Genomic DNA, 24,633 nt, shown 5'->3' on the forward strand with positions numbered 1-24,633 from the left:
TTAATTTGGCTTTTTTTTTACATTGATCACCAGAAAAAGACTCTTCTACATCAAAGTGAAAACAGATCTCGACAAAGTGATATAAATTAATTGTAAATATTCATCCCTTTTAACATGACACCCAAAATCATCACTGGTGTGGCTAACTGGTTGTAGAAGTCACATATTTAGTTAATGGAGTAAATGGAGATGACTGGGTGTGGTCAAGATGATTGTAGCAATTGATTGTAGCAAAAATACACCTGTATCTGGAAGCTCCAGCTGCTGGGAATCAGTATCCTGGCAAAAACTACACCATGAAGACAAAAGAACACTCCATGCAACTCCATGAAGAAGTTATTGAAAAGCCAGGAGATGGATACAAGAAAATTTCCAAATCAATGAATATCTCTTGGAAATCAGTTAACTTAATTATCAAGCAATGGAAAGAATATAGCACAGCTGTAAATCTGCCTAGTGTAGGCCACCCTCAAAAACTGAGTGATTGTGCAAGAAGGGAACTAGTGAGGGAGGCCACCAAGAGACCTATGACAACGCTGGCTGAGTTACAAGCTTCAGTGTCTGAGATGGGAGAGACTGCGCATACAACTGTTGCCCAGGTGCTTCACCAGTCACAGCTTTATGGGAGAGTGGCAAAGAGAAAGCCACTGTTGGAAAAAAATCTCACGAGATCTCAGTTGGAGTTTGCCAGAAGGCATGTGGGAGACTAAGTCAGCTGGAAGAAGGTTCTATGATCTGATGAAACCAAAATTGAGCTTTTTGGCTTAAGCCAAACATGGCACATCATCAAAAACACATCATCCCTACATGAAGCATGCTGTGGGGATGCTTCACTGCAGCAGGCCCTGGAAGGCTTGTGAAGGTAGAGGGTAAAATGAATGCAGCAAAATACAGGGAAATCCTGGAGTCTGCAAGAGAACTACAACTTGAGAGATTTGTTTTCCAGCAAGACAATGACCCCAAGTATAAAGTCAAAGCTACAAAGGAATGACTTTAAAACAGCAGAGCTACTTGGAGTAGCCAAGTCAGAGTCCAGACCTCAATTTCAATTGAGAATTTGTGGCTGGACTGGAAAAGAGCTGTTCACTCACAATCTCCATGCAATCTGACAAAGTTTGAGCAGTTTTGTAAGGAAGAATGGGGAAAAACTGCATTGTCCAGATGTGCAAAGCTAATAGAGACCTATCCACACAGACAGAATGCTTAATTATTGCGAGAGGTACATCTACTAAATGCTGACTTGAAGGGGGTGAGTAATTATGCAATCAATTATTTTGTGTTTTTTTAAATTTGTAATTAATTTAGTCTAATTTGTAGAAATTTGTTTTCATTTTGACATGAAAGAGTCTTTTCTGTTGATCAGTGTCAAACAAGCCAAATTAAATCTACTGTGATTCAATTTTGTTAAACATGAAAACTTCTCAGGGAGATGAATACTTTTTATAGGCACTGTAATTCATGCTTTCTCTCTATTATTATGTATCTTATTGTACTGCTCCTACAAAGACAATAGATTTCATGGCATACAGTATGCTGGTGATTTTAAACCTGATTCTTAATTTTCAGAAATCCCAGTTATTTAACCTCAAACGTGGCACCCATCAGGGATGCCCTTTAAGTCCCTTTCTCTTTGAACCTTTGGCAATAGCATTTCGAAATTGTCCTGAATTGACTGGGATTTGGAGAGGGGGTGTTGAGCATAAGGTTTCTTTTTATGCTGATGACTTATTACTTTTTCTTTCAAATCTGTCTACATCCTTACCTCCAAAGTTTTCACTTCTTGACCAGTTTAGCCAGCTGTCTGGCTATAAACTTAATTTACATAAGAGCGAACTTTTCCCAATTAATAAAGAAGCACTAGAATTAACATTTTGTGATCTCCCTTTTAAAGTAGTCCATAATCAATTTACCTATCTCAGGATTACAGTCACAAGGAAGTTTAAAGATCTCTTTCAATTTTGTCAATCTTGCATATACTATAAAACAGAGTCTGGTACAATGGTCACCTCTGTCTATGTCTTTGGTAGGTCGTATTAATGTTGTTAAAATGTATGTTCTCCCTAAACTTTTATACTTATTTCAATCAATCCCAATTTTTATTCCTAAATCTTTTTTTGATTCCTTAGACTCGATTACTTTGTCATATCTGTGGAAGAATAAGCGCTCTAGAATTAATAAAGTCTATCTCCAAAAATCTAAAAAAGAGGGTGGCATGGCTTTACCTAACTTTCGTTTATATTACTGGGCAGTCAATATATGTTGTGCTACCTTTTGGTCTTTTTTCCATGACCAACCCGAGTGCCCTAATTGGGTGGCAATGGAGTTGAGCTCCACTAAAGAACTATCTATCTCTGCACATCTTGGCTATGTACTCCCTAGTAGTTTGCCCAGATTAATAGTTAATCCTCTTGTTAGACACACTTTGCGTATTTGGGCTCAGTTTAGGAAATTTTATGGTTTCCATGGTTTTTCCGTTTCCAGCCCTGTCGTACATAATTACCTTTTTCTTCCCACTATGTACAACTCAGCATTCGATTATTGGTATAGGAAGGGCATTAGACATTTTGAAGATCTTTTTATTGATAATCGCTTCGCTTCTTTCCAACAGCTCTCCGCTAAGTTCAACCTGCCCAATGCTCATCTTTTTAGATATCTCCAAATTAGACACTTTATTGTTCCTTTAATTCCTAACTTCCCTGAAATGCCTGTGTAAAATGCTATGGACTTTTTTTTTCCATTAATCCACTAGGTGAAGGTTTAATGTCAAGTATTCAAGATAAATTAGCAGCCTTACGACGTGCCCCTGTGGATAAAACTAAAATGGCATGGGAGCACGATTTAAATACCTCCTTATCTGATGAGACTTGGGACTCGATTCTCAAATCGGTTAATACAACCTCTCTTTGTGCCCGCCATTGCCTCTTACAGTTTAAGATTGTTCATAGAGCCCATATGTCTAAATCTAAACTATCTCGATTTTACCCTAACATTAGTCCGCTTTGTGATAAATGCAAAAGGGGCGAGGCCTTTCTCATTCATATGTACTGGTTTTGTCCTAGCTTGGAGAAGTTTTGGAAAGATGTCTTTATAACGTTATCGTATATTCTGAATCACCACCTAGAACCAAACCCTTTAATTGCTCTATTCGGTTTCTGGGGTGAGACAGATTTACGCCTGAGTTCGTCTAAGTGTCGAATATTATCGTTTGTCTCTCTCCTGGCTAGACGTTTAATCCTTCTTAGATGGAGGGATGTTGCCCCGCCCACGCATGCTCAATAGCTTAATGATATTATGGCCTGCTTGGACCTTGAAAAAAATCATTATTCAATTCTTAATTTGGACTTAAAGTTCCATAAGGTCTGGGGACCTTTTATTGAGTACTTTCATGACCTTCCTCCTAACTAAGGTTTTTTTTTTCGGTCCCTTGCTTTCAGCTCTTTTTTTCTGGTAGTAGGCATTAATATCTTCTGTTGCTAAGTGTATTCACAGTTTGGGAGTTTGATGGTCCTGATTTATATTCTCTATATTGTGTTGTGGGTGGTCTGGAGTTTCCTTGTTTTTGTTTTGTGTTGTGGGGCTTGGGGAGGACACTAATTTTACTTGTCTTCAATTTAGGTGCTTTTTCAATTATCTTTCTCTGTACCAGATTGTTAGCTTATTTTTGCACTGTATCAATGTCCTTCATTTTGATCTGGGTTTTTTTTTAATCTGTAGTTATATAGAAAATGTATAAAAAAAACTAATATAAAAAAAACCTGATTCTCAAGTCGTCAAATTTTATTGTTATTTCGACCATAACTGCTGGTACAGTGCATAGTAAAAATGAGCCAACGTTTTTCAGGACCATGGTGTTACATGACACAGTACAAAAACTAGACTGAAATACGTAATAAAATAACACAGTGAAAGCTGCACTAGACTACAGACCTACACTGGACTGCATAAAGTGCACAAAAACAGTGCAGGCATTACAATAAATAATAAACAGGACAGTAGGGCAAGGTGTCAGTCCAGGCTCTGGGCATTGAGGAGTCCGATAGCTTGGGGGAAGAAACTGTTACATAGTCTGGTCATGAGAGCCTGAATGCTTTGGAGCCTTTTCCCAGATGGCAGGAGGGAGAAGAGATTGTATAAGGGGTGCGTGGGGTCCTTCATAATGCTGTTTCCTTTGCGGATGCAGCATGTAGTGTAAATGTCCATGATGGCAGGGAGAGAGACCCCAATGATCTTCTCAGCTGACCTCACTATCTGCTGCATTCTGATCTCCAGCTTTGGGAAATAAATCCCTTTATTGACCCTGTATATTGCAATGGGATTGCACTTCATTCATAGAAACTTTTCTTTAATCGTATCATTCAGATAAAATGGAAGAACAAAGCTAATGCTCACTGGTCTTGGACGGTGGGCGCTGGGCGGTCCTGAGCTTTCTGCTAGTCAGCTGTCATGTTCATCCAGGCCCAATCTATTCTTCCCTACTAAAGGGGACAGGATACCCTTACACCATGGTTGTTCTATGGCTTTTGCTTATTATCCTTCTAATTTACTTTCACAGTTTTCCTCTGTCTGCTTGCTGCCCGAAAAGAGCATAAAACATTTGAGCAGATTTAGGCTATTTGACCTTTTGTGTCTGTTCAACTATTCAATCATGGCTGATTTATCTTCCTTCTCAATGCCATTCTTCTACTTTCTTCCCATAACATTCGACTCCCTTACTGATCAAAAGCCTATCAACCTCCACTTTAAATATACTCAATGACAGTCTCCACAGACATCTGTGGTAGTTAATTCCACAGATTCATCACCCTCTAGCTGAAGAAATTTCTCCTCAGTTCTAAAGAGATATCCTTCTGTTCTGAGAATGTGCCCTCTAGTCCTAGACACTCTCACTATTGGAAATATCCTCTCCATGTCCACTTTGTCTAAGCCTTTCTATATTCAATAGGTTTCAATGTGAAAGCCCTCATTCTTCTAAAATCTCCTCATATATTAACTATTTCTTTGCCAGAATCATTCTCCGAATCTTCCTCTAGACTCTCTCCAATGCTAGCACATTCCTCTTTGGGTAAGGGTTCAAAAACTGCTCACAGGGGCCAAATATGGTGTGACCAATGCCTTATGAAAGCAAAATTAAAGCAAAAAGTACCAAATACTGGACTTAAATGCACACAGCATAGGGATTAAGGTGGATGACCTTGTTGTATAGTTACAGATTGGCAGGTATGATATTGTGGCCGTCACTGAGGCGTCACTAAAGGATGCATGTCTCTGGGAGCTGAACGTCCAAGGATACACGGTGTATTGGAAGGATAGACAGGTAGGCAGAGGGGGTGGCGTGGGTTTATCGGTAAGATATGATATTAAATCATTAGAAAGAGGTGACATCGGATTGGAAGCTGCAGTATCTTTATGGGTTGAGCTAAGCATGTGGATTGGGAAAATCAGGTTGGTGCTGGATCTCAAGAGAGAGGATTTGTAGAATGTCTACGAGATGGCTTTTTAGAACAGCTTGTTGTTGAGCCCACTCGGGGATCGGCAGTACTGGATTGGGTATTGTGTAATGAACCAGAGGTGATTAGAGAGATTGAGGTGAAGGAACCTTTAGGAGGCAGTGATCATAATATGACTGAGTTCACTGTGAAATTTGAGAAAGAGAAGCCGAAATCCGATGTGTCTGTATTTCAGTAAAGGAAATTACAGTGTTACGTACCCCGTAACTGGGTCACTCACCAGCAAAGATAGAGAGGTCCGTTGAAGTCTGATGGTATTATTTTTAACAGTATTTATTGATAAAATACACAAAAATAATATCAATGCAAACATACAGATAATATACGTCGTCAATACTAAATCTAAAAGCGCGGGTATAATAATAATCAATAAGAAATAGCTCTATCGTTGTCTAGGGGATAATGTATTGTCCGATGGAAATATAAAAGTCACTCGAGTTCATGCAGGCTGCAGCCTCTGGTTGGAGTCAAGAGAGAGAGTTTAAAACTTGCCCATTCCTTTTATGATGTCAATCCTTCGAGAGTCTTTGGGGCTGATTTCTCCTTTGTTTTAGCTAAAGCCGTTCTTCCGTGGTAAGGCCCACCAATTCCGAGGCAAATGGAAAAGGACGCACGTGGGCTTTCCACTGGCTGTCGCTATTACGCTATTACGGGATTTCTAGAGTTTCTTCTGGTGCGTCTGAAGGGGCTGTTCCCCAGACCCTCTTTTATCCTGACTCATAGGGTCTCAGATGTCAATCAGGGTGGAGGGATGCCTCCCCTCGACTAGCCCACTTTTGGTCATTCCCTGAGGGCTTCAAATAAATAGCACAGTACACAATTCCGTCTCCAAGAGACAATGGCCATTTCCCGTCTTTGTATCGCTGAGGGGCCAGGACATTCCAAACGTCTCTCTGTCATTTCCTGGGTCTCCTGACCTGAATTAATAGCGATCTTGTGATTCTCAAAAAGGAGGGGGTTACTTTGGGACCCTTCGGCCCCTCAGAGTTGGGCACAGGCGTAACAACAGTGACATGAGAGAGGAACTAGCCAAAATTGACTGGAAAGGGACACTAGCGGAAAGAACGGCACAGCAGCAGTGGCTGGAGTTTATGCAAGAAGTGAGGAAGGTGCAAGACAGATATATTCCAAAACAGAAGAGATTTCCGAATGGAAAAAGGATGGAATCATGGTTGATGAGAGAAGTCAAAGCCAAAGTAAAAGCGAAGGAGAGGACATACAATGAAGCAAAAATTAGTGGGAAGACAGAGGATTGGGAAGTTTTTAAAAGCTTACAAAAGGAAACTAAGAAGGTCATTAAGAGGGAAAAGTTGAACTATAAAAGGAACCTAGCAAATAATAACAAAGAGGATACTAAAAGCTTATTCAAGCATATAAAGAGTAAAAGACAGGTGGGAGTAGATTTAGGACTGATAGAAAATGATGCTGGAGAAATTGTAATGGGAGATAAGGAGATGGCGGAGGAACTGAACAAGTATTTTGCATCAGTCTTCACTGAGGAAGACAGCAGTATACTGGACACTCAAGGGTGTCAGGGAAGAGAAGTACACAATTACGACAGAGAAAGTACTCAGGAAGCTGAATAGTCTAAGGGTAGATAAATCTACTAGACCAGATGGAATGCACCCTTGTGTTCTGAAGTAAGTAGCTGTGGAGATTACGGAGGAATTAGCAATGAGCTTTCAAAAGTCAGTAGATTCTGGCCTGGTTCCGCTATTGTCACTCCACTATTTAAGAAGGGGCAAGGAAGCAAAAAGGAAATTATAGACCTGTTAGATTGACATTGGTGGTTGGGAAGTTGTTGGAGTCGATTGCAAGGATGAGGTTACAGAGTACCTGGAGGCATATGACAAGATAGGCAGAACTCAGTATGGTTTCCTTGAAGGAAAATCCTGCCTGACAAACCTTTTGCAATTTTTTGAGGAAATTACAAGTAGGCTAGACAAGGGAGATGCTGTGGATGTTGTGTATTTGGATTTTCAGAAGGCCTTTGACAAGGTGCCGTACATGAGGCTGCTAAACAAGATAAGAGCCCATGGAATTACGGGAAAGTTACATACGTGGATAGATCATTGGTTGATTGGCAGGAAACAGTGGGAATAAAGGGATCCCATTCTGGTTGGCTGCCAGTTACCAGTGGTGTACCACAGGGGTCCGTGTTGGGGCAGCTTCTTTTTAAGTTGTATATCAACAACTTGGATTATGGAATAGATGGCTTTGTGGCTAAGTTTGCTGATGATACAAAGATAGGTGGAGGGGCCGGTAGTGCTGAGGAAACAGAGAGTCTGAATAGATTGGGAGAATGGGCAAAGAAGTGGCAAATGAAATACAGTGTTGAAAAGTGTATGTTCATGCACTTTGGTAGAAGAAATAAATGGGCACACTATTATTTAAATAGAGAGAGAATTCAAAGTTCTGAGATGCAACGGGACTTGGGAGTCCTTGTGCAGGATACCCTTAAGGTTAACCTCCAGGTTGAGTCGGTGGTGAAGAAGGCGAATGCAATGTTGGCATTCATTTCTAGAGGAATAGAGTATAGGAGCAGGGATGTGATGTTGAGGCTCTATAAGGCTCTGGTAAGACCTCGCTTGGAATACTGTGTGCAGTTTTGTGTTCCTTATTTAAGAAAGGATGGGCTGACATTGGAGAGGGTTCAGAGAAGATTCACTGGAACGATTCCGGGAATGAGAGGGTTAACATATGAGGAACGTTTGACCGTTCTTGGACTGTACTCCTTGGAGTTTAGAAGAACGAGGGGGAACCTCATAGAAACACTTCGAATGTTGAAAGGCATGGACAGAGTGAATATGGCAAAGTTGTTTCCCATGGTGGGGGGAGTCTAGTACAAGAGGGCATGACTTCAGAATTGAAGGGCGCCCATTCAGAACAGAGGTGCAAAGAAATTTTTTTAGCCAGAGGGTGGTGAATCTGTGGAATTTGTTGCCACGGACAGGAATGGAGCCAAGTCATTGGGTGTATTTAAGGCAGAGATTGATAGGTATCTGAGTAGCCAGAGCATCAAAGGTTATGGTGAGAAGGCAGGAGAGTGGGACTAAATGGGAGAATGGATCAGCTGATGATGAAATGGCGGAGCAGACTCAATGGGCCGAATGGCCGACTTCTGCTCCTTTGTCTTATGGTTTTATGAAGCCTCAACATTACATCCTTGCTTTTATATTTTAGTCTTCTCAAAATGAATGCTTTTGCATTGCATTGCAATCAACTTGCATTTAACTTCCTCATTACCGGCTCAACCTGCAAGTTAACCTTCAGGGAATCCTGCACCAGGTCTCCCAAGGCCCTATGCACCTCTAGTGCCAAAAATTTCTTCCAGTTTAGAAAATAGTCTATGCTTTTATTCCTTTTTGCAAAGTGCATGATCATACTTTCCGTACACTATAGTTCATCTGCAACTTCTTTGCCCATTCTCCTAATCTGTCCCTTCTGCAGATTCTCTGCTTCCTCAGAACTACTTATTCCTGCACTTATCTATTTATTGTCTTATAATAGATATGACTTAAATTCCTTATTTATTTTAATCTATCTTTGGTCATCCAGGGGACTTGGATCCCCAGTCTTTTTTCTCTTGTGGACTCCAATTTGTTCACTTGTTCTCTTCCAACCATTATGGGAATAAATAGAAACAATACTGCAGTAGCCGTCAATCTGAAATAAACTCAGAACATGCTGGAAACATTCAGTGGGTCAGGCAGTGTCTGAGGGAAGAGAAGGAGTTGGTCAGAAATGTGAAAGAGAAAACAAGTTAGTTCCTCCCTCATGCTCTCTCTGTAATTTAAAACTAAGGGAATGTCTCTGGAAAAGTGAAGCCAGGATTGACTTGGGGATAAGATGCGATGAAATTATCTGGTTTAAAGGTTAACAAGAGTATTTAGAGAGAGAAAACACGAAGTGTCAGGCCTGCACAGGGAGGTATCTCCCAGTCTCCACCCAGGTAACAAGAGTTCTGGTACTTGTTCCCAATTCATCACCTGCAGCCTATTTAAACCCAATTCTCATTCACAGTCCTTGTTCACTCATTGAACCAGCTGCTCCAAGCCTTCAGTTAGCTTGTTGCCTTGTGTTAAGTATCCATTCTCTCTTGTTTTGTGGCCCCTGGAGACTTGTTATTTTTCATTTTTTTAATTAAATGACCACTAAATTGTCTCCGTAGTTGGGTTAAGCCTCCTCTACATTTCTTGATACAAAGGAGTGTAAAAGCTACGAGGTGCACAGTGAAAGACTCAGGCTGTGCTAAGAGACAGAATTAAAAAATAAACCAGGGTTACAGTGTTACTTAAAAGCAGGACTGGCTAGATCTGACACAAACAGCGAGAGCAGATTGGCCAGTGACTGAGTGGGCCGGTGAAGGAGTGGAGCTTTGAGGCCTTGGGTTGAGAGGCTTCGGGTTGAGAGGCTTCGGCGAGGAGACAGAGAACGAGCTTGCTCCCAGTGAGGTAAGGCCGGGTAAGTTTCTTTAATTAATTTTATTAACTTTGGAGTTGGTAATGGAGGCAGTAGATAGGGCAGTTCAGTGCTCTGATTGTAGGATTTGTGAAGTTGGGGACAGCACAATTGTCCCTGATGACTACGCCTGCAAAAGGTGCATCCAGCTGCAGCTCCTGTCAAACTGAGTTAGGGAGCTGGAGCTGGATGAACTTTGGATCATTTGGGAGGCAGAGACAGTAATAGATTGGAGTTTCAGGGAGGCAGTCAGGAGACAGGTAACTGGGTGACTGTTAGGAGAGGGAAGGGGATTAGATAAAAAAAGCAGACCCTGTGGCCGTTCCCATCAACAATAAGTATACTGTTTTGGATACTGTTGGTGGGGACGATCTACAAGTTGTAGTGGTTGCGTCTCTGGCACCAAGTCTGGACCCTCAGCTCAGAAAGGAAGGAGGGAAAAGAGGAGAGCAGTAGTGTTAGGGGATTCGATATAGTTAGGGGGTCAGATAAGAGATCCTGTGGGAGAGAGCGAGAATTGTGGATGGTTTGTTGCCTCCTTGGTGCCAGGGTCTGCGATATCTCGGTATTCTCAGGAAAGGGTGAGCAGCCAGATGTCATGGTCCACGTGGGGATGAATGACAATGAGTAGGGATGAGGTCCTGAAGAAGGAATTTAGGGAGTTAGGAACGAAGTTAAAAAGCAGGACCTCAAGGGTGGTAATCTCGGGATTGCTGCCTGTGCCACGAGACAGAGAGGGTAGGAACAGGAAGTTATGGCAGATGATTGTGTGGCTGAAGAGTTGGTGCAGGGGGCAGGGGTTCAGATTTCTGGATCATTGGAATCTCTTCTGGGGAAGGACTGACCTGTACAAAATGGACAGGCTGCACCTGAACTAGAAAGGGATGAATATTTTGGTTAGAGTTGTTGGGGAGGGTTTAAACTAGTTTGGTGGGGGGTGGAAATCGGAATGTGAGTATGGAGATTAGAGTAGAAGGGCACTACCCTAAGGTAGCATGATGCTTTGTGTTCTGATTTGGTGAGGAAGGACAGGTAGGGGACAAAACAAGCTATGATCTTTGAATCCTCTTTGGCTGCAGGGGAGATGCTGGAGGGTTGGAGAATGGCAAATGTAGTTCCCTTGTTTAAGAAAGGTATTAGGGAGAATCCTGGTTACTATAGACTGGTGAGTCACATCGGTGGTCTGCAAACTATTGGAAAGGATTCTTAAGGATAGGATCTATGAGCATTTGGAGAAGTACAGTCTACTCAAGGATGGTCAACGCGGCTTTGTGAAGGGAAGGTCATGCTTCACAAGCCTAATTGAGTTTTTTGAAGAGGTAACAAAAGAAATTGATGGGAGTAGGGTGGTAGATGTGGAGTACATGGATTTTAGCAAGGCATTTGACAAGGTCTCCCATGAGAGACTCATCTAGAAAGTCATGAGGTGTGGGATCAGTGGAATCTTGGCTGTTTAGATAAAAAATCGGCTTACAGGAAGAAAGCAGAGGGTAGTTGTGGAAGGAAAGTATTCTGCCTGGAGGTCAGTGACTAGTGGAGTGCCGCAAGGATCTGTCCTGGGACCCCTGCTCTTTGTGATTTTTATAAATGACCTGGATGAAGAGGTGGAAGGATGGGTGAGTAAGGTCGCTGCACAGGTTGATAGGGTAGTTAAAAAGGCCTATGGGATACTAGGCTTCATTAACAGGGGGATTGAGTTCAAGAGTAGAGAGGTCATGTTGCAACTCTACAAATCTCTGGTGAGACCACACTTAGAGTATTGTGTTCAGTTCTGGTCACCTCATTATAGGAAGGATGTGGAAGCTATGGAGAGGGTGCAGAGGAGATTTACCAGGATGTTGCCTGGATTGGAAAACAAGTCATATGAGGCAAGGTTAGCAGAGCTGGGACTTTATCTTTGGAGCGTAGAAGGATGAGAGGGGACTTGATAGAGGTCTACAAGATTATGAGAGGCATAGATAGGGTGGATAGCCAGTACCTGTTTCCCAGGGCACAAATAGCAAACACCAGAGGGCATATGTACAAAGTTAAGGGAGGGAAGTTCAGGGAAGACATCAGGGGTAAGTTTTTTACACAGGGGCACATGGATGAAGGAAAAATAGAAGGTTACAGGATAGTGTGGGTTTAGTACTTTTTTAAGGAATATATGGGTCGGCACAACATCGAGGGCTGAAGGGCCTGTACTGTGCTGTACTGTATTCTTCTAGCTCTTCTAGCTTACCTGAGCATGTTGGGGTGGCACAGTAACATAACAGTTAGCTATTACAGCACCAGCTGTAAACTTGGGGGTCGATTTTTGCCACTATCTGTAAGGAATTTCAGATTCAGTTTATTGTCATTTAAAAACCACAGTGCAATGCAGTGAAAAAATGAGACAACATTCCTCCAGAATGATATCACAAAAGCATATGACAAAACAGACTACACCAGAAAATCCACATAACATTTGGCAATCCCCAATCCAGAGTCCAGAGAGGCTGCTGCATATTAATATCGTGCTACCATCTTAGCGCGTTCCCCGGAAAGGAGCTTCAATCCCACCAGACAAACAAGACCAAAAACTAAAGCTACAAGACCTGCACAAAACCACATATTTACAACATATAGTTACAACAGTGCAAACAATAGCATAATTGATAAAAAAAAAACAGACCATGGGCACAGTAATCTGTACGTTCTCCCATGACAGCATGGCTCTGGTTTCCTCCCACATTCCAGTTGTACAGGTTAGGGTTAGTGAGCCATGGGCATACGATGTTGGTGTCAAAAGCATGGTGACACTTGCATGCCCAGTCACTTCTCGCTGATTTGATCACTACAAACGATGCATTTTGCAGTATGTACATGCAACAAATGAAGCCAATCTTGAATTTGATTTTGAATCAGAAAGTCTGCAGTGATCCCCAGACAGAAAATGGGAAGCTCTTCTGCAAGCTTGCATGGGGCCTCAACATACCAGTGTGAGGCACTACAGATGGAATGGGAACATGAAATAATGTGACTGAAAACTCTGTGTTGTCAGTACAGTCTGAATGCACGTGCTTCACAAGGCGGATCAAATCACATTACTTTATTGTCATATGCGCCATAGTGGCGTAGTGGTTAGCATGCTGCTATTAATGCTCAGGTGATAGAGTTCGGAGTTCAATTCCAACATCATTTGTATGGAGTCTGTATGTTCTGCTCGTGAAATGTGTTGTTTGTCTGCAGGTGCTCCAGTTTCCGCCCACAGCCCAAAGAGGTTCCGGTTAATAAATTAATTGGTCATTGTAAATTGTCCCGTGGTTAGGCGAGGGTTAAATCAGGGGTTGATGGGTGACAGGGCTGGAAGGGTCTATTCTTCCTGGACCTCAATAAACAAACAAACAAATAAATAAACAGATAAATATATGTCCACATAACAGTGCAATGAAATTATTAGCTCTTGTGAAACTCACAGAGTACAGTAATAATCAATATAATACTGCAAAAAACATAAAGTGACAGAATGGTGTAAGGGTGAAAGGAATTATTGATGAAAACCTGTATCAGGACTGCCACCTTGTTCCTGCAGTTTGATAACTGGCAAGGTGGGTCAGTGAGCAAAGTCAAAAAGAAAGTAGATTTGGGGGCATGTGAGGAGATGTGAAGGAGACACGTTTTGTTTATGTGGATGTGGTGAGCAGATCTGTTACTGGAGGCACAGCCTTGATGTGGGGTCACCAATGACCGAGGACTTCCTTGCTCCCCTGTCCCATTTAGGTGTCAGTGAGGACTTCTTGGAACCCCAGACGGCACAAGACCTGTCCGATGATGACATCTCAACGGACACTTCCCTGTACTGGGGCACCCCGCGCCAGATGTCCCTGGACTCAGCCTTGTCATGCAGAGCATCCCTCATTCAGGCTGGTTGCTTCCCATCTAGCAGCCTGTCCGACCTCACTGAGAGGGGGTTTGGAGATGGAAGAAGTGGCTGTGGGTTCTTGGCAGCTGATATATCCCACACAACTAATAAGCAGCATTCTGAGCCGAGGGGCATAGTCCGAACTGAGACAATTGAGGCTTTTCTGCTGGAAGACAAGGATGACATGGAGAAAGATAACATCGATCTGTCTGGGGTGTTGGAGCAGAAAGAGAGGGAACGTGTACCTGAACTGAAGGCCAGTGCAGAAAGAACCAAACCCATACCAAGGGATGCAGAGAACTGGGACCCATTGCTCTGCAGCCCCATTCCCTCTGCCTCAGGAGCTCTTCTGCTCAGCCAAGACTATGAGGAGACTGAGGTACCAAGACTGGGCCTTGATGAGACTGTGACACAGACACCAGTCAATCCAATGGGGGCCTCCAATGACCAGAAGGATCTTGAGAGGCCTGATATGGAGACTGAAGTGGAAGGAAGGTTGAATCTGGAAGGTACCATCTCCAACAAGAAGGTGAAGTTTACAGAAGTCCTTGGGGTGATGTCACTGGCTGCCAAGCCCCCACTGCTGAGGGAGATGGAAGAAGAGCAGCTGTCTTCAGATCCCTCACTGCCATCTGTCTCAGGTAGGAGGGCACAGCAGGGCAGAAAGTCAGGAGCACCCAAGGGTGTGTAGCGATGCCTGAGATAGTGGCCAACTTCCAGAAGCATGGTGAGGTGCTAATTCAGCTTGCCTTTATGTGTGAGAAATATTTGATAGCTTGGAACCTGTACTTACTGGGGTTTAGAAGAATGGGGGTGGATCTCATTGAAACCTAATGAGTTTTGAAAGTGGCCATGCAGAGGATGTTTCCAATAGTGGGAGAGTCTAATCTGGTAGGGGGATGTGAACCAGAGTGACGGGGCAGTTGATTTACAATGTGACAGTGTGAACTAAAACTGCTAACAAAGACAAAACTGCTGTCAGCCGTATGAGCTGCAATGTAAAAAGGGAACAAAATCAAACAGGACTGAAGGTGTTAGATTTGTATGCATGCAGTGTACAGAGTAAGGTAGATGAACTTGTAGGGCAGTTACAGATGTGAGCATCGCTGAGTTGTGGCTAGAAGAAGATTATAGCTGGGAGCAGCGTCCAAGGATACACATTGTACTGAATGGATGGGCAGTTAGGCAGAGGGTGTGGGGTGGCTTTGTTGGTAAAAAATGAAATCAGATCATAGAAAGAAGTGAAGGTGTAGAATTTCTTGTAGGTCAAGCTAAGAAACTGTAAGGGTAAAAGGACCCTGATTGGAATTATATTCTACTCTAAACAGTAGCAAAGATGTGGTTTAAAAATTACCCTTAGTGGTCAATGATCATAATATAATAGAAATCCCTCTGCAAATTGAGAAGGAGAAGCTAAAGTAAGATATCAGTGTTACAGTGGAGTAAAGGGAACTACAGAGGCATGAGCTGGCCAAAATTGAGTGGAAGGGACTCTAGCAGGGATGACGACGAAGACGTGGGATAGATACATCCCAAAGAGGAAGAAGTATTCTAAAGGAAGGATGACACAGAACGCCAACAAGGGAAGTTAAAGCCAACATAAAAGCCGAAGAGCGGGCATATAATAGAGCAAAAATTAGTAGGAAGTTATAGGATTGGGAAGTGCTTAAAAACTATCAGAAGGGAAATAAAAAAATCCACTAGGAGTGAAAAGATGAAATATGAAGATAAGTTAGCCAAACAGGACAACTTACTAGATATATAAAAAGAGAGGCAAGAGTAGATATTGGACTGCAGTAAAGGGGGACAAGGAAATGTCGGAGGAACTGAATAAACATTCTGCATCAGTGTTCACTCTGAGAGATACTAGCAGTATACCAGATGTTCAAGAATGTTGGGGGGAAGAAATGAGTGAAGTTGCTATTCCTTGGGAGAAGATGCTTGAGAAACTGAAAGGTCTGAAGGCAGATAAATCACCTGGTCCAGATGGTTTACACCCCAGGGTTCTGAAGGAGGTGGCTGAAGAGATTGTGGAGGCTTTAGTAATGATCTTTCACAAATCAATGGATTCTGGCATGGGTCCAGAGGACTGGAAAATTGCAGATGTCACTCCACTCTTCCAGAAGGGAGAGAGGCAGAAGAAAGGAAATTATAGGCCAGTGATACTGACCTCAGCGGCTGGGAAGATATTGGAGTCAATTGTTAAGGATGTAATTCCGGGGTACTTGGAAGCACATGATAAAATAGATCAAAGTCAGCATGGTTTCCTTAAGGGGAAATCTTGCCTGACAAATTTGTTGGAATTCTTTGAAGAAATAACATGCAAGGTAGACAAAGGTGGATGTTGTGTACTTGGATTTTCAGTAGGCCTTTGACAAGGTACTTAAGTTAAGAGCCCATTTTATTACAGGAAAGATACTAGCATGGATAGAGCATTGACTGATTGGCAGATAGCAAAGAGTGGACATAAAGGCCTTTTCTGGTTGGCTGCCAGTGACTGATGGTGTACCACAGGGGTCTGTGTTTGGACCTCTTCTTTTTACATTATATGTCAATGATTTGGATTAAGAATTGATGGTTTTGTGGCCACTTTTCTGGACTTGGTGGAGGTGGAGGTGCAGGTAGTTATGAGGAAGCAGAGAGGCTTTAGAAGGACAGACAGATTAGGAGAATGGATAAAGAAGTGATAGATGGAATACAGTACCGGTCATGCACTTTGGTAGGAGAAATAAAAATCTAGACTATTTTCTAAATGGAGAGAAAATTCAAAAATCTGAGGTGCAAAGGGACTTGGAAGTCCTCATGCTGGCTTCCCTAAAAGTTAATTTACAGGTTGAGGAAGGCAAGTGCAATGTTGGCATTCTTTTCAGGAGGACTGGAATATAAAATAAAGGATGTAATGTTGAGCCTTTATAAGGCACTAGTGAGGCCTCATTTGGAGTATTGTGAACAGTTTTGGGCCCCTTAAGAAAGAATGTATTTACATTGGAGGTTTGAGAAGAGGTTAAGAAAAATGATTCTAGGATCAAAAGGCTTATCATTTGAGGAGCATTTGATGGCTCTGGGCCTGTACTCACTTGAATTCAGAAGAATGAGGGGGGTGCTCATTGAAGTCCATTGTATGTTGAAAGGCTTTGGAAGAGTAGATTTGGAAAAGGCATTTCCTGTGGTGGGGGAGTCTAAGACCAGAGGACACAGCTTCAAAGCAGAGGGACCAAAGATGAGGATGTATTTCTTTAGCCAGAGAGTACTGAATCTATGGAACTCGTTGCCACAGACAGCTGTGGAGGACAAGTCAATGGGTATATTTAAGGTAGGAATTGATAGATTCTTGATTAGTCAGGGATATGGGGAGAAGGTGGGAGAATTGGGCTACTTGGATTGCACTACTTGTATGTATAATCTATATTTTCATTTATATTTATCATTATTATTGTTATGAGCAGAGAGACAACATCTGCCGGAAGTAAATTATTTGTATGTGTACAGGTACTTGGCGATTAAAGTCTGATTCTGAAATGTTGAAATCAAGCTTGCATGGACCCTTGTGTTGTCAACTCATTCCGCACTCACACAGCCCTCTGAGTGAAGAAGGTTCACTCATGTTCCTCTTACCCTTTTCACCCTTAAGCCACGACCTACCCAAGCTCAGTGGAACAATCCTGCTTGCATTTACCCTATCTATACCCCCTCAAATTCTATCAAATCTCCTCTCAATCTTCTGCGTTCTGCAGAATGCAGTCCGAACCTGTTCAATCTTCCCATCTCACTCAGGTCCTCCAGACCCAGCAGCATCCTTGTAAATTTTCTCTGTACTATTTCAACCTTGTTTACATCTTCCCTGTAGGTAAAAGTGACTAAAACTACACACAATACTCCGGTGTAGGCCTCCCCAATGTCTCGTACAACTTTAACATATCATCCATCTTCTGTACACAATGCATTAATTTATGAAGGCCAATGTGCCAAAAGCCGCCTTCATGATCTGTGATGCCACTTTTAACTATTTATGTATCTGTATTCCACACTGCTTAGTGCCCTACCATTCACTGTTTGGTCCTACTGAAGTGTAAGACCTCGCACTTGTCTGCATTAAATTCCATCTGCCATTTTTTCAGCTCATTTTTCCATCTGATTCAGATCCCTTACTCACTATCTACTACACCCCAATCTTGGTGTCATCTGCAATTTTGCTGATCCAGTTAACCATCTTATCATACAGATGACAAACAATAAAGGACCCGGTACCGATCCCTGCAGCACACCTCTAGTCACAGGCCTCCAGTCAGGGAGACAACCCTCTACTACCAATCTCTGACTTCTCCCACAAGGCCGCTGTTGCAGGACCTTGTCAAAGACCTAACTGAAGTCCATGTAGACAACAAACATGTCGACCGAAGGGCTTGTACTGTACCTCCAACCCAATAGCATGAAAATTGATTTCTCCTTTTCAAATTTTTTTCTCTCCTCTTTCCCTTTTCTTCTAATCCACACCCTGGCCTCTTACCTCAGGTTCTCAGCCTGAAAGGTCAACAGTTTATTCGCCTCCATAGATGCTGTCTGACCTGCTGAGTTCCCCCAGCATTTTGTGTGTGTTGCTCTGTACTGTTGATGTTCCAGTTCAGCATAACATTGTTTCTGAGTTGTACTGTTCTATGTTGTGCGTTCTCACAGGAGGATCAGGCGAACACCAGGGTGTAGGTTAACATGTTTCTGAATACCATTGACTGGTGGTACAGGACACATATCCCTTCTACACACACACACACATTTAGACAGACAGTCACTCTCACACTCACACGGACACAAAGACACACACAGACACGGGCACGTACACACACACACAAAGTCACACTCTCTCTCACACACAAACAACACACACACACACACACACACACACACACACACACACACACACACACACACACACACACACACACACACACACACACACACACACACACACACACACACACACACACACACACACACACACCTCCATGTAACTAGAGTGTCCCAGCGATATGGATGAGGAGATTGATATTATTGCTGTTCTTTACTCTTGCAGACGCAGAAGAGGTGCCCGTGCCAGACCGCAAAGGAACCCTAAGCAAACCAGGTGTACCGCAGATAGTGGGTTTCGTTGATACTTTAATGCCCACGGGAGCGGCGGACGTTGTGGACAACGCAAAGCCAGGAGCAAGTGACGTCAACACCATCAGTGGTGATACCATTGTATGGCAGCCCCCAGTCATCCAGGTCTCAGTTGGTCAAGGAGCTCAGGAAGTGATGGATGATGAAGCACAGTTGGACAGCCGGCGGTCACTGTCGCAACTCAGTGCCTTGGACCAAACAGACCTCTGCAAAACTGAGTTCTTCAAGGTTGCAGACCAATTAGGTAAGCCCACAGACAACCTGGTTTAGGTAGGGAGTGAAGCTCTCTCTATAATTGTCCACAGGCAGTCCCCGGGTTACATATGAGTTCCGTTCCTGAGTGCTTCTTTAAGTCAGATTTGTACATAAGTCGGAACAAGTACATCCGATATTATTTAGCATCAGTTTGTCAAATGTTTGTCTTAGTACACAGTATATATTTTACCTTTCTATGCATGTAAAACACTTAAGAAATGTATGTATTCCAATAATTAAACTACTGCGTTGCTTAGTAATAACTGTAGCTTTCATTGGGGCGTTTCACATGCTCCATTATTCTCACTTTATCCATTATCCTTTAAAATTGTTCCGATCGTTGACCAACTATAGCCTAACGCTTTTCCAATGACCGATGGTGTTTCACCTCTTTACAAACGCTTTATTATTTCATGTTCATTTTCAATCACGATCGCTTCATGTCAATGGAACAGAAACACTGCGGGCGGCGGGTCCCGATCTGTGCTGGCTCCCAAGGTCCTAAGGAACACAGTGCTAAGCCAGGCTAAATGGGATGTGGGGGCTGTGCCGGGTTTGGGTATTTGATCCTCCACAATATTCCACATGGGAATTTAAACTGGTGGGGCAGTTTTTTTTTAACGAGGTCAAGTTGTGAGCTCGACATCAACCCGGCATGGATGGTACGGGAGTCACTGGATCGACATCAACCCAGCACGAGATCGATCTGTCACTGTATCAAACTCGCTGATCTCACTGTGCCACCAGCCGACCGGAATGGATGGGGTGGTGTGTGGGGTCAGGGTGAATCTTACTAAGAAAAATTTAAGCCAAATACAAGGTTAAGCACTCAACATAGTGTCAATGGCAATGACTTAAAATGGCGGACAGCGTCGCGATCCGACTTAAAATGGCAGACGGCGTCGTGATCTGACTTAAAATGGCAGACAGCGTTCTCCTTCCTCAGTTCATAAATACGAGTTGTCCGTAAGTTGGACTGTATTACTAAATAGGTTTAAGGTTAGTGGACTGTAGGCATGCTGTAATGGTGCCAGAAGCATGACAAGATTTGCACAATCCTCACTGATTTGACTTGACATAAATGGCTCATTTCACTGTATGTTCGATGTGTACGTGACAAATAATGCTAATTGCAGTCTGAATGAAAACTCTCAGGGCAGGGATGTCAAGGATGAGGTGTAAGGAAAAGATGCTTCTCTACTGCCTGTTAAATGGTCTTTTTTGTTGTCCATTACAGCCCCAATCTTGATGTCATCTACAAATTTGATGATCCAGGTTACCACACTATCATACAGATCATTGAAATAGATGAGAAACAACGATGGTCCCATCACTGATCCCTAGAGTACTCCACTTGTCACATGCCTCCAGACAGAAATATAACTATCCGCTATCACCTTCAGCTTCTCCTGTGAAGCCAACATCTAATCTAATTTACTACCTCGCCTTGTCTTGAACCTAGTAGTGTGGGACTTCAGGCTTTGGTACCTCTTGTGTGGTGGTAGTTGTGAGTCAATGGCATGACCTAGATGATGGGGGTTTTGATAAGTGGATGCCTTCTTGAGGTAGTGCCTCCTGTGGACACTAGCAGTGTTGGGATGGAATGTTAGGAATTAATATGCTGAGTTGAATTCACTACACTGCAACCTGCTATGTTTTTACATCAACTATGATGCAACTAATCACAATACTTTCAACAGTACTTCTGTACAAGTTTGTCTGAGTGTTTGCTGACAAGCCAAACCCTCTTACTTACTAAGAAAGAAATTATGCGGTATGTGGAATTAAGATGTTGTTGGTTGTTGGAGGGGCGGGACTGGCAATTCATTCCTGTGGGGTTCCAAAGTCAGAAGCACAGAATAAAAAAAACTATAAATTACAATAAGAAATATGTATTTGTAATTAAATAAGTAGTGAAACAGGAGAGCGGAAAAAGAAAATAGTAATGCGTTCACTGTCCATTCATAAATTTGATGGTGGTGGGAAAAGCTTGTTATTTAATTTTTACTTACTTAGAGATACAGTGCACAATCAGACTTTCTGGCCTTACGAGTCACACCACTCACCAACCCCTGACAACCGTGATTCAACCCGAACCTAATCATGAGACAATTATAGTGAACAATTCACTAACGCTTTGGACTGTGAGAGGAAACCAGAGGACTCGGAGAAAATCCCCGCATTCCACATGGAGGACATACAGAGACCCCTTATAGTGAACACCAGCATTGAACTCCAATGCCTTGAGACAGCATTGTATTAACCCCTACTATGGTGCGCAAATCTTGAGTGTGTGATTTTAGGCTCCTGTATCTCCTCCTTGATGGTGGCAATGGGAATTAGGCATGTCCTGGGTGATGGGGATCTTAATGATGGATGCTGCCTTTTTGAGGCTTCAAATTGAATTGAATTGAATTGATGGCTTGAGATGTGTCTATTTTAATGCAAGAAGCATCATGAACAAAGCAGATGAGCTTAGAGTGTGGATCAGTACTTGGAACTATGATGTTGTGGCCATTACAGAGACTTGGATGGTTCAGGGGTAGGTATGGTTACATAGAGTGCCAGGCTATAAATGTCTCAGAAAGGACAAGGAGGGAGGCAAAAGAGGGAGGGTGTTGATCAGAGATAGTGTCATGGCAGCAGAAAAGGAGGAAGTCATGGAGGGATTGTCTACTGAGTCTCTGTGGCTGGAAGTTCGGAACAGGAAGGGGTCAATAACCGGGTGATTGTTACAGAGTAACATGGACATCGAGGAGCAGATAGGGAGACAGATTGTAGAAAAGTGTAATAACAACAGGGTTGTTGGGACTTCTGGTTATGGCACCGTGCTAAGCGAATGTGTGTCGGAGCCCTTATGAAAAGTTTTGAAATTACACAACTAAACAACTTTGAAATACCTGATTAGTTCCAGTTTGATCTGATTGGAAATTGAAGGAAAGCCAAAATGCCACCGAAGGCAACAAAGCAGACACAAAAGTCTCCAAAATTGGGCTCCACTTGTAGCTAAGTGGTGCAGACCACCGACAATACCGGTGAGAAGGAGGCTTTAACAGGTCAAAGCCAAATCCTAAACGCCATTCAAGTAATAGTGTAGATAGTGTAGAGGATTGTCGAAGATTGCAGAGAGACATTGATAGGATGCAGAAGTGGGCTGAGAAGTGACAGATGGAGTTCAACCCGGAGAAGTGTGAGGTGGTACGCTTTGGAAGGACAAACTCCAAGGCAGAGTACAAAGTAAATGGCAGGATACTTGGTAGTGTGGAGGAGTAAAGGGATCTGGGAGTACATGTCCCCAGATCTCTGAAAGTTGCCTCACAGGTAGATAGGGTAGTTAAGAAAGCTTATGGAGTGTTAGCTTTCATAAGTCGCGGGATAGAGTTTAAGAGACGCAATGTAATGATGCAGCTCTATAAAACTCTAGTTTGGCCGCCTCACTATAGGAAGGATGTAGAAGCATTAGAAAGGGTACAGAGGAGATTTACCAGGATGCTGCCTGATTTAAAGAGTATGGATTATGATCAGAGATTAAGGGAGCTAGGGCTTTACTCTTTGGAGAGAAGGAGGATAAGAGGAGACATGATAGAGGTGTACAAGATATTAAGAGGAATAGACAGAGTGGACAGCCAGCGCCTCTTCCCCAGGGCACCACTACTCAGTACAAGAGGTCATGGCTTTAAGGGAGGGAAGTAAGTTCAAGAGGGATATTAAAGGAAGGTTCTTCACTCAGAGAGCGGTTGTTGTGGAGTGCACTGCCTGAGTCAGTGGTGGAGGCAGATACACTAGTGAAGTTTAAGAGACTACTAGACATGTATATGGAGGAATTTATGGTGTGGGGTTATATGGGAGGCAGGGTTTGAGGGTCGGCACAACATTGTGGGCCGAAGGGCTGTAATGTGCTGTAATGTATGTTCTAATGAAGGATGACTTTGTGTGGAGATTTGAAGGGCCACTGAGTGCAATACAAGCGGATTTGAAAGCTGTTACAGTGCGCATTTCAGAAGCCGAAGGGAGAATTAACACCAATCAGGACGATATCGCCTCTTTACATACTCAGAATACTACTTTGAAAGCAGCTTTGGAGGCATTAGTGCTTAAACTGGACGATTTGGAAAACCGTAGCCGCCGCTCGAACCTTCGCTTGGTGGGACTTCCAGAGAGGGCGAAAGGGTCAGATGTGGTCTAATTTTTGGAAAAATTGATTCCCGAGGTTCTGGGTGTTGAAAACTTCCCTGGGCCCTTGCTAATTGAGAGAGCACACAGAATAGGCAGGGCAAACGAAACTGAAACAAAGTCGGCCAAGCGACCCAGGGTAGTGATAATAAAGCTTTTAAACTACGCCAATAAAATTCGGGTTATGAAGGCTGCCAGACTGAAAGAATCTGTACTTTTCGTAATCAAAGAATCAGGTTTTTCCCCGACGTCTCTGCCGAATTACTTAAGTGAAGGCATGTATTTGATTCGGTGAAGAAAGAGTTGGCCTTGTTCTCGATTTCGGACTACGATATGGTCTGATTTATCGTGCTACACTGCTGGTAACTCATAAAAGAAAACGCTACACTTTTGACAATGCACCGGCAGCGGAGACATTTGTGCAGGAGTTGAACTATAACTTGGAGGCTGTGGACAAATAAGACAATACAGCAGGTTTCTCTTTAACTTTTTGCTTAAATAGGCATGTTCATAGTGCCTAAGGGACATAAATGAAAGCTAACGAACGTTAGCAGTGTGTTTATCAGTGCATTATTTAGGCTAATGAATTTGCATCAGTTCTCACCTTCTACAGTGGCAATGTAACTACGATTAGGTTAAATCTGATGAAGTCTCTTGGTATAATATAGTTGTAAGATTTTCTACTACTGATAACGTGGGGGCTCTGACCTGGTTGCTGGCTATGCTGTTCCTCAATATGATAACATGGGAGGACCAGTTAAGCTCCTCCGGGCCGTCAGGAAGCTTTCATTATGGGGTGGGTAGGTGTATTTCAGTTTGGGAAATGCACTCAGTTATGTTCACATTTTCCTATTTACTTTTCCCGGTTTTTTATCTATTTTTCTTTTTTGTAATGTTGTTATCCCAGTTAGCAGTCATTCTAAATCAATTCAGCTCAACATGATTGAAATTATAACTAATAGTCTATGTCCTGAGGACTTCAATTTACCTCTTGGAATGTAAGAGGATTAAATAAACTTGTCAAGTTAAAGCAAGTAATAAGTAGGATAAGACAGTTCAAAGCCAAAATAGTTTTTCTGCAGGAGACCCATTTAACCCCTGAAGATATAGTTAGAGGAAGGAAGAGATGGCTAGGACAGGTTTTTTCAGCGTCTTTTAACTCGCACTCAAAGGGGGTAATTACCCTTATACATAAGTTGG

The 24,633-nt window shown here is 42.7% G+C and overlaps 1 protein-coding gene across 9 annotated transcripts in view; it reads left to right on the top strand.

Annotated features, from left to right (window-relative positions):
* The window catches only part of LOC132381789 (reticulon-1-like), a 180,523-nt gene that overhangs the window by 34,926 nt on the left and 120,964 nt on the right, over window positions 1-24,633 (top strand). For 7 of the 9 annotated variants that reach the window (XM_059951356.1, XM_059951357.1, XM_059951362.1 and 4 more), the window contains 2 exons: window positions 13,710-14,492; window positions 18,920-19,249. In XM_059951356.1, coding sequence (XP_059807339.1) covers window positions 13,710-14,492; window positions 18,920-19,249 — 1,113 coding nt within the window. The remainder of the gene's footprint in view (window positions 1-13,709; window positions 14,493-18,919; window positions 19,250-24,633) is intronic. The other 2 variants (XM_059951363.1, XM_059951364.1) reach the window with 1 other exon arrangement.

The sequence above is a fragment of the Hypanus sabinus genome, chromosome 26 (assembly GCF_030144855.1).
Source record: "Hypanus sabinus isolate sHypSab1 chromosome 26, sHypSab1.hap1, whole genome shotgun sequence".
Taxonomy (NCBI): domain Eukaryota; kingdom Metazoa; phylum Chordata; class Chondrichthyes; order Myliobatiformes; family Dasyatidae; genus Hypanus; species Hypanus sabinus.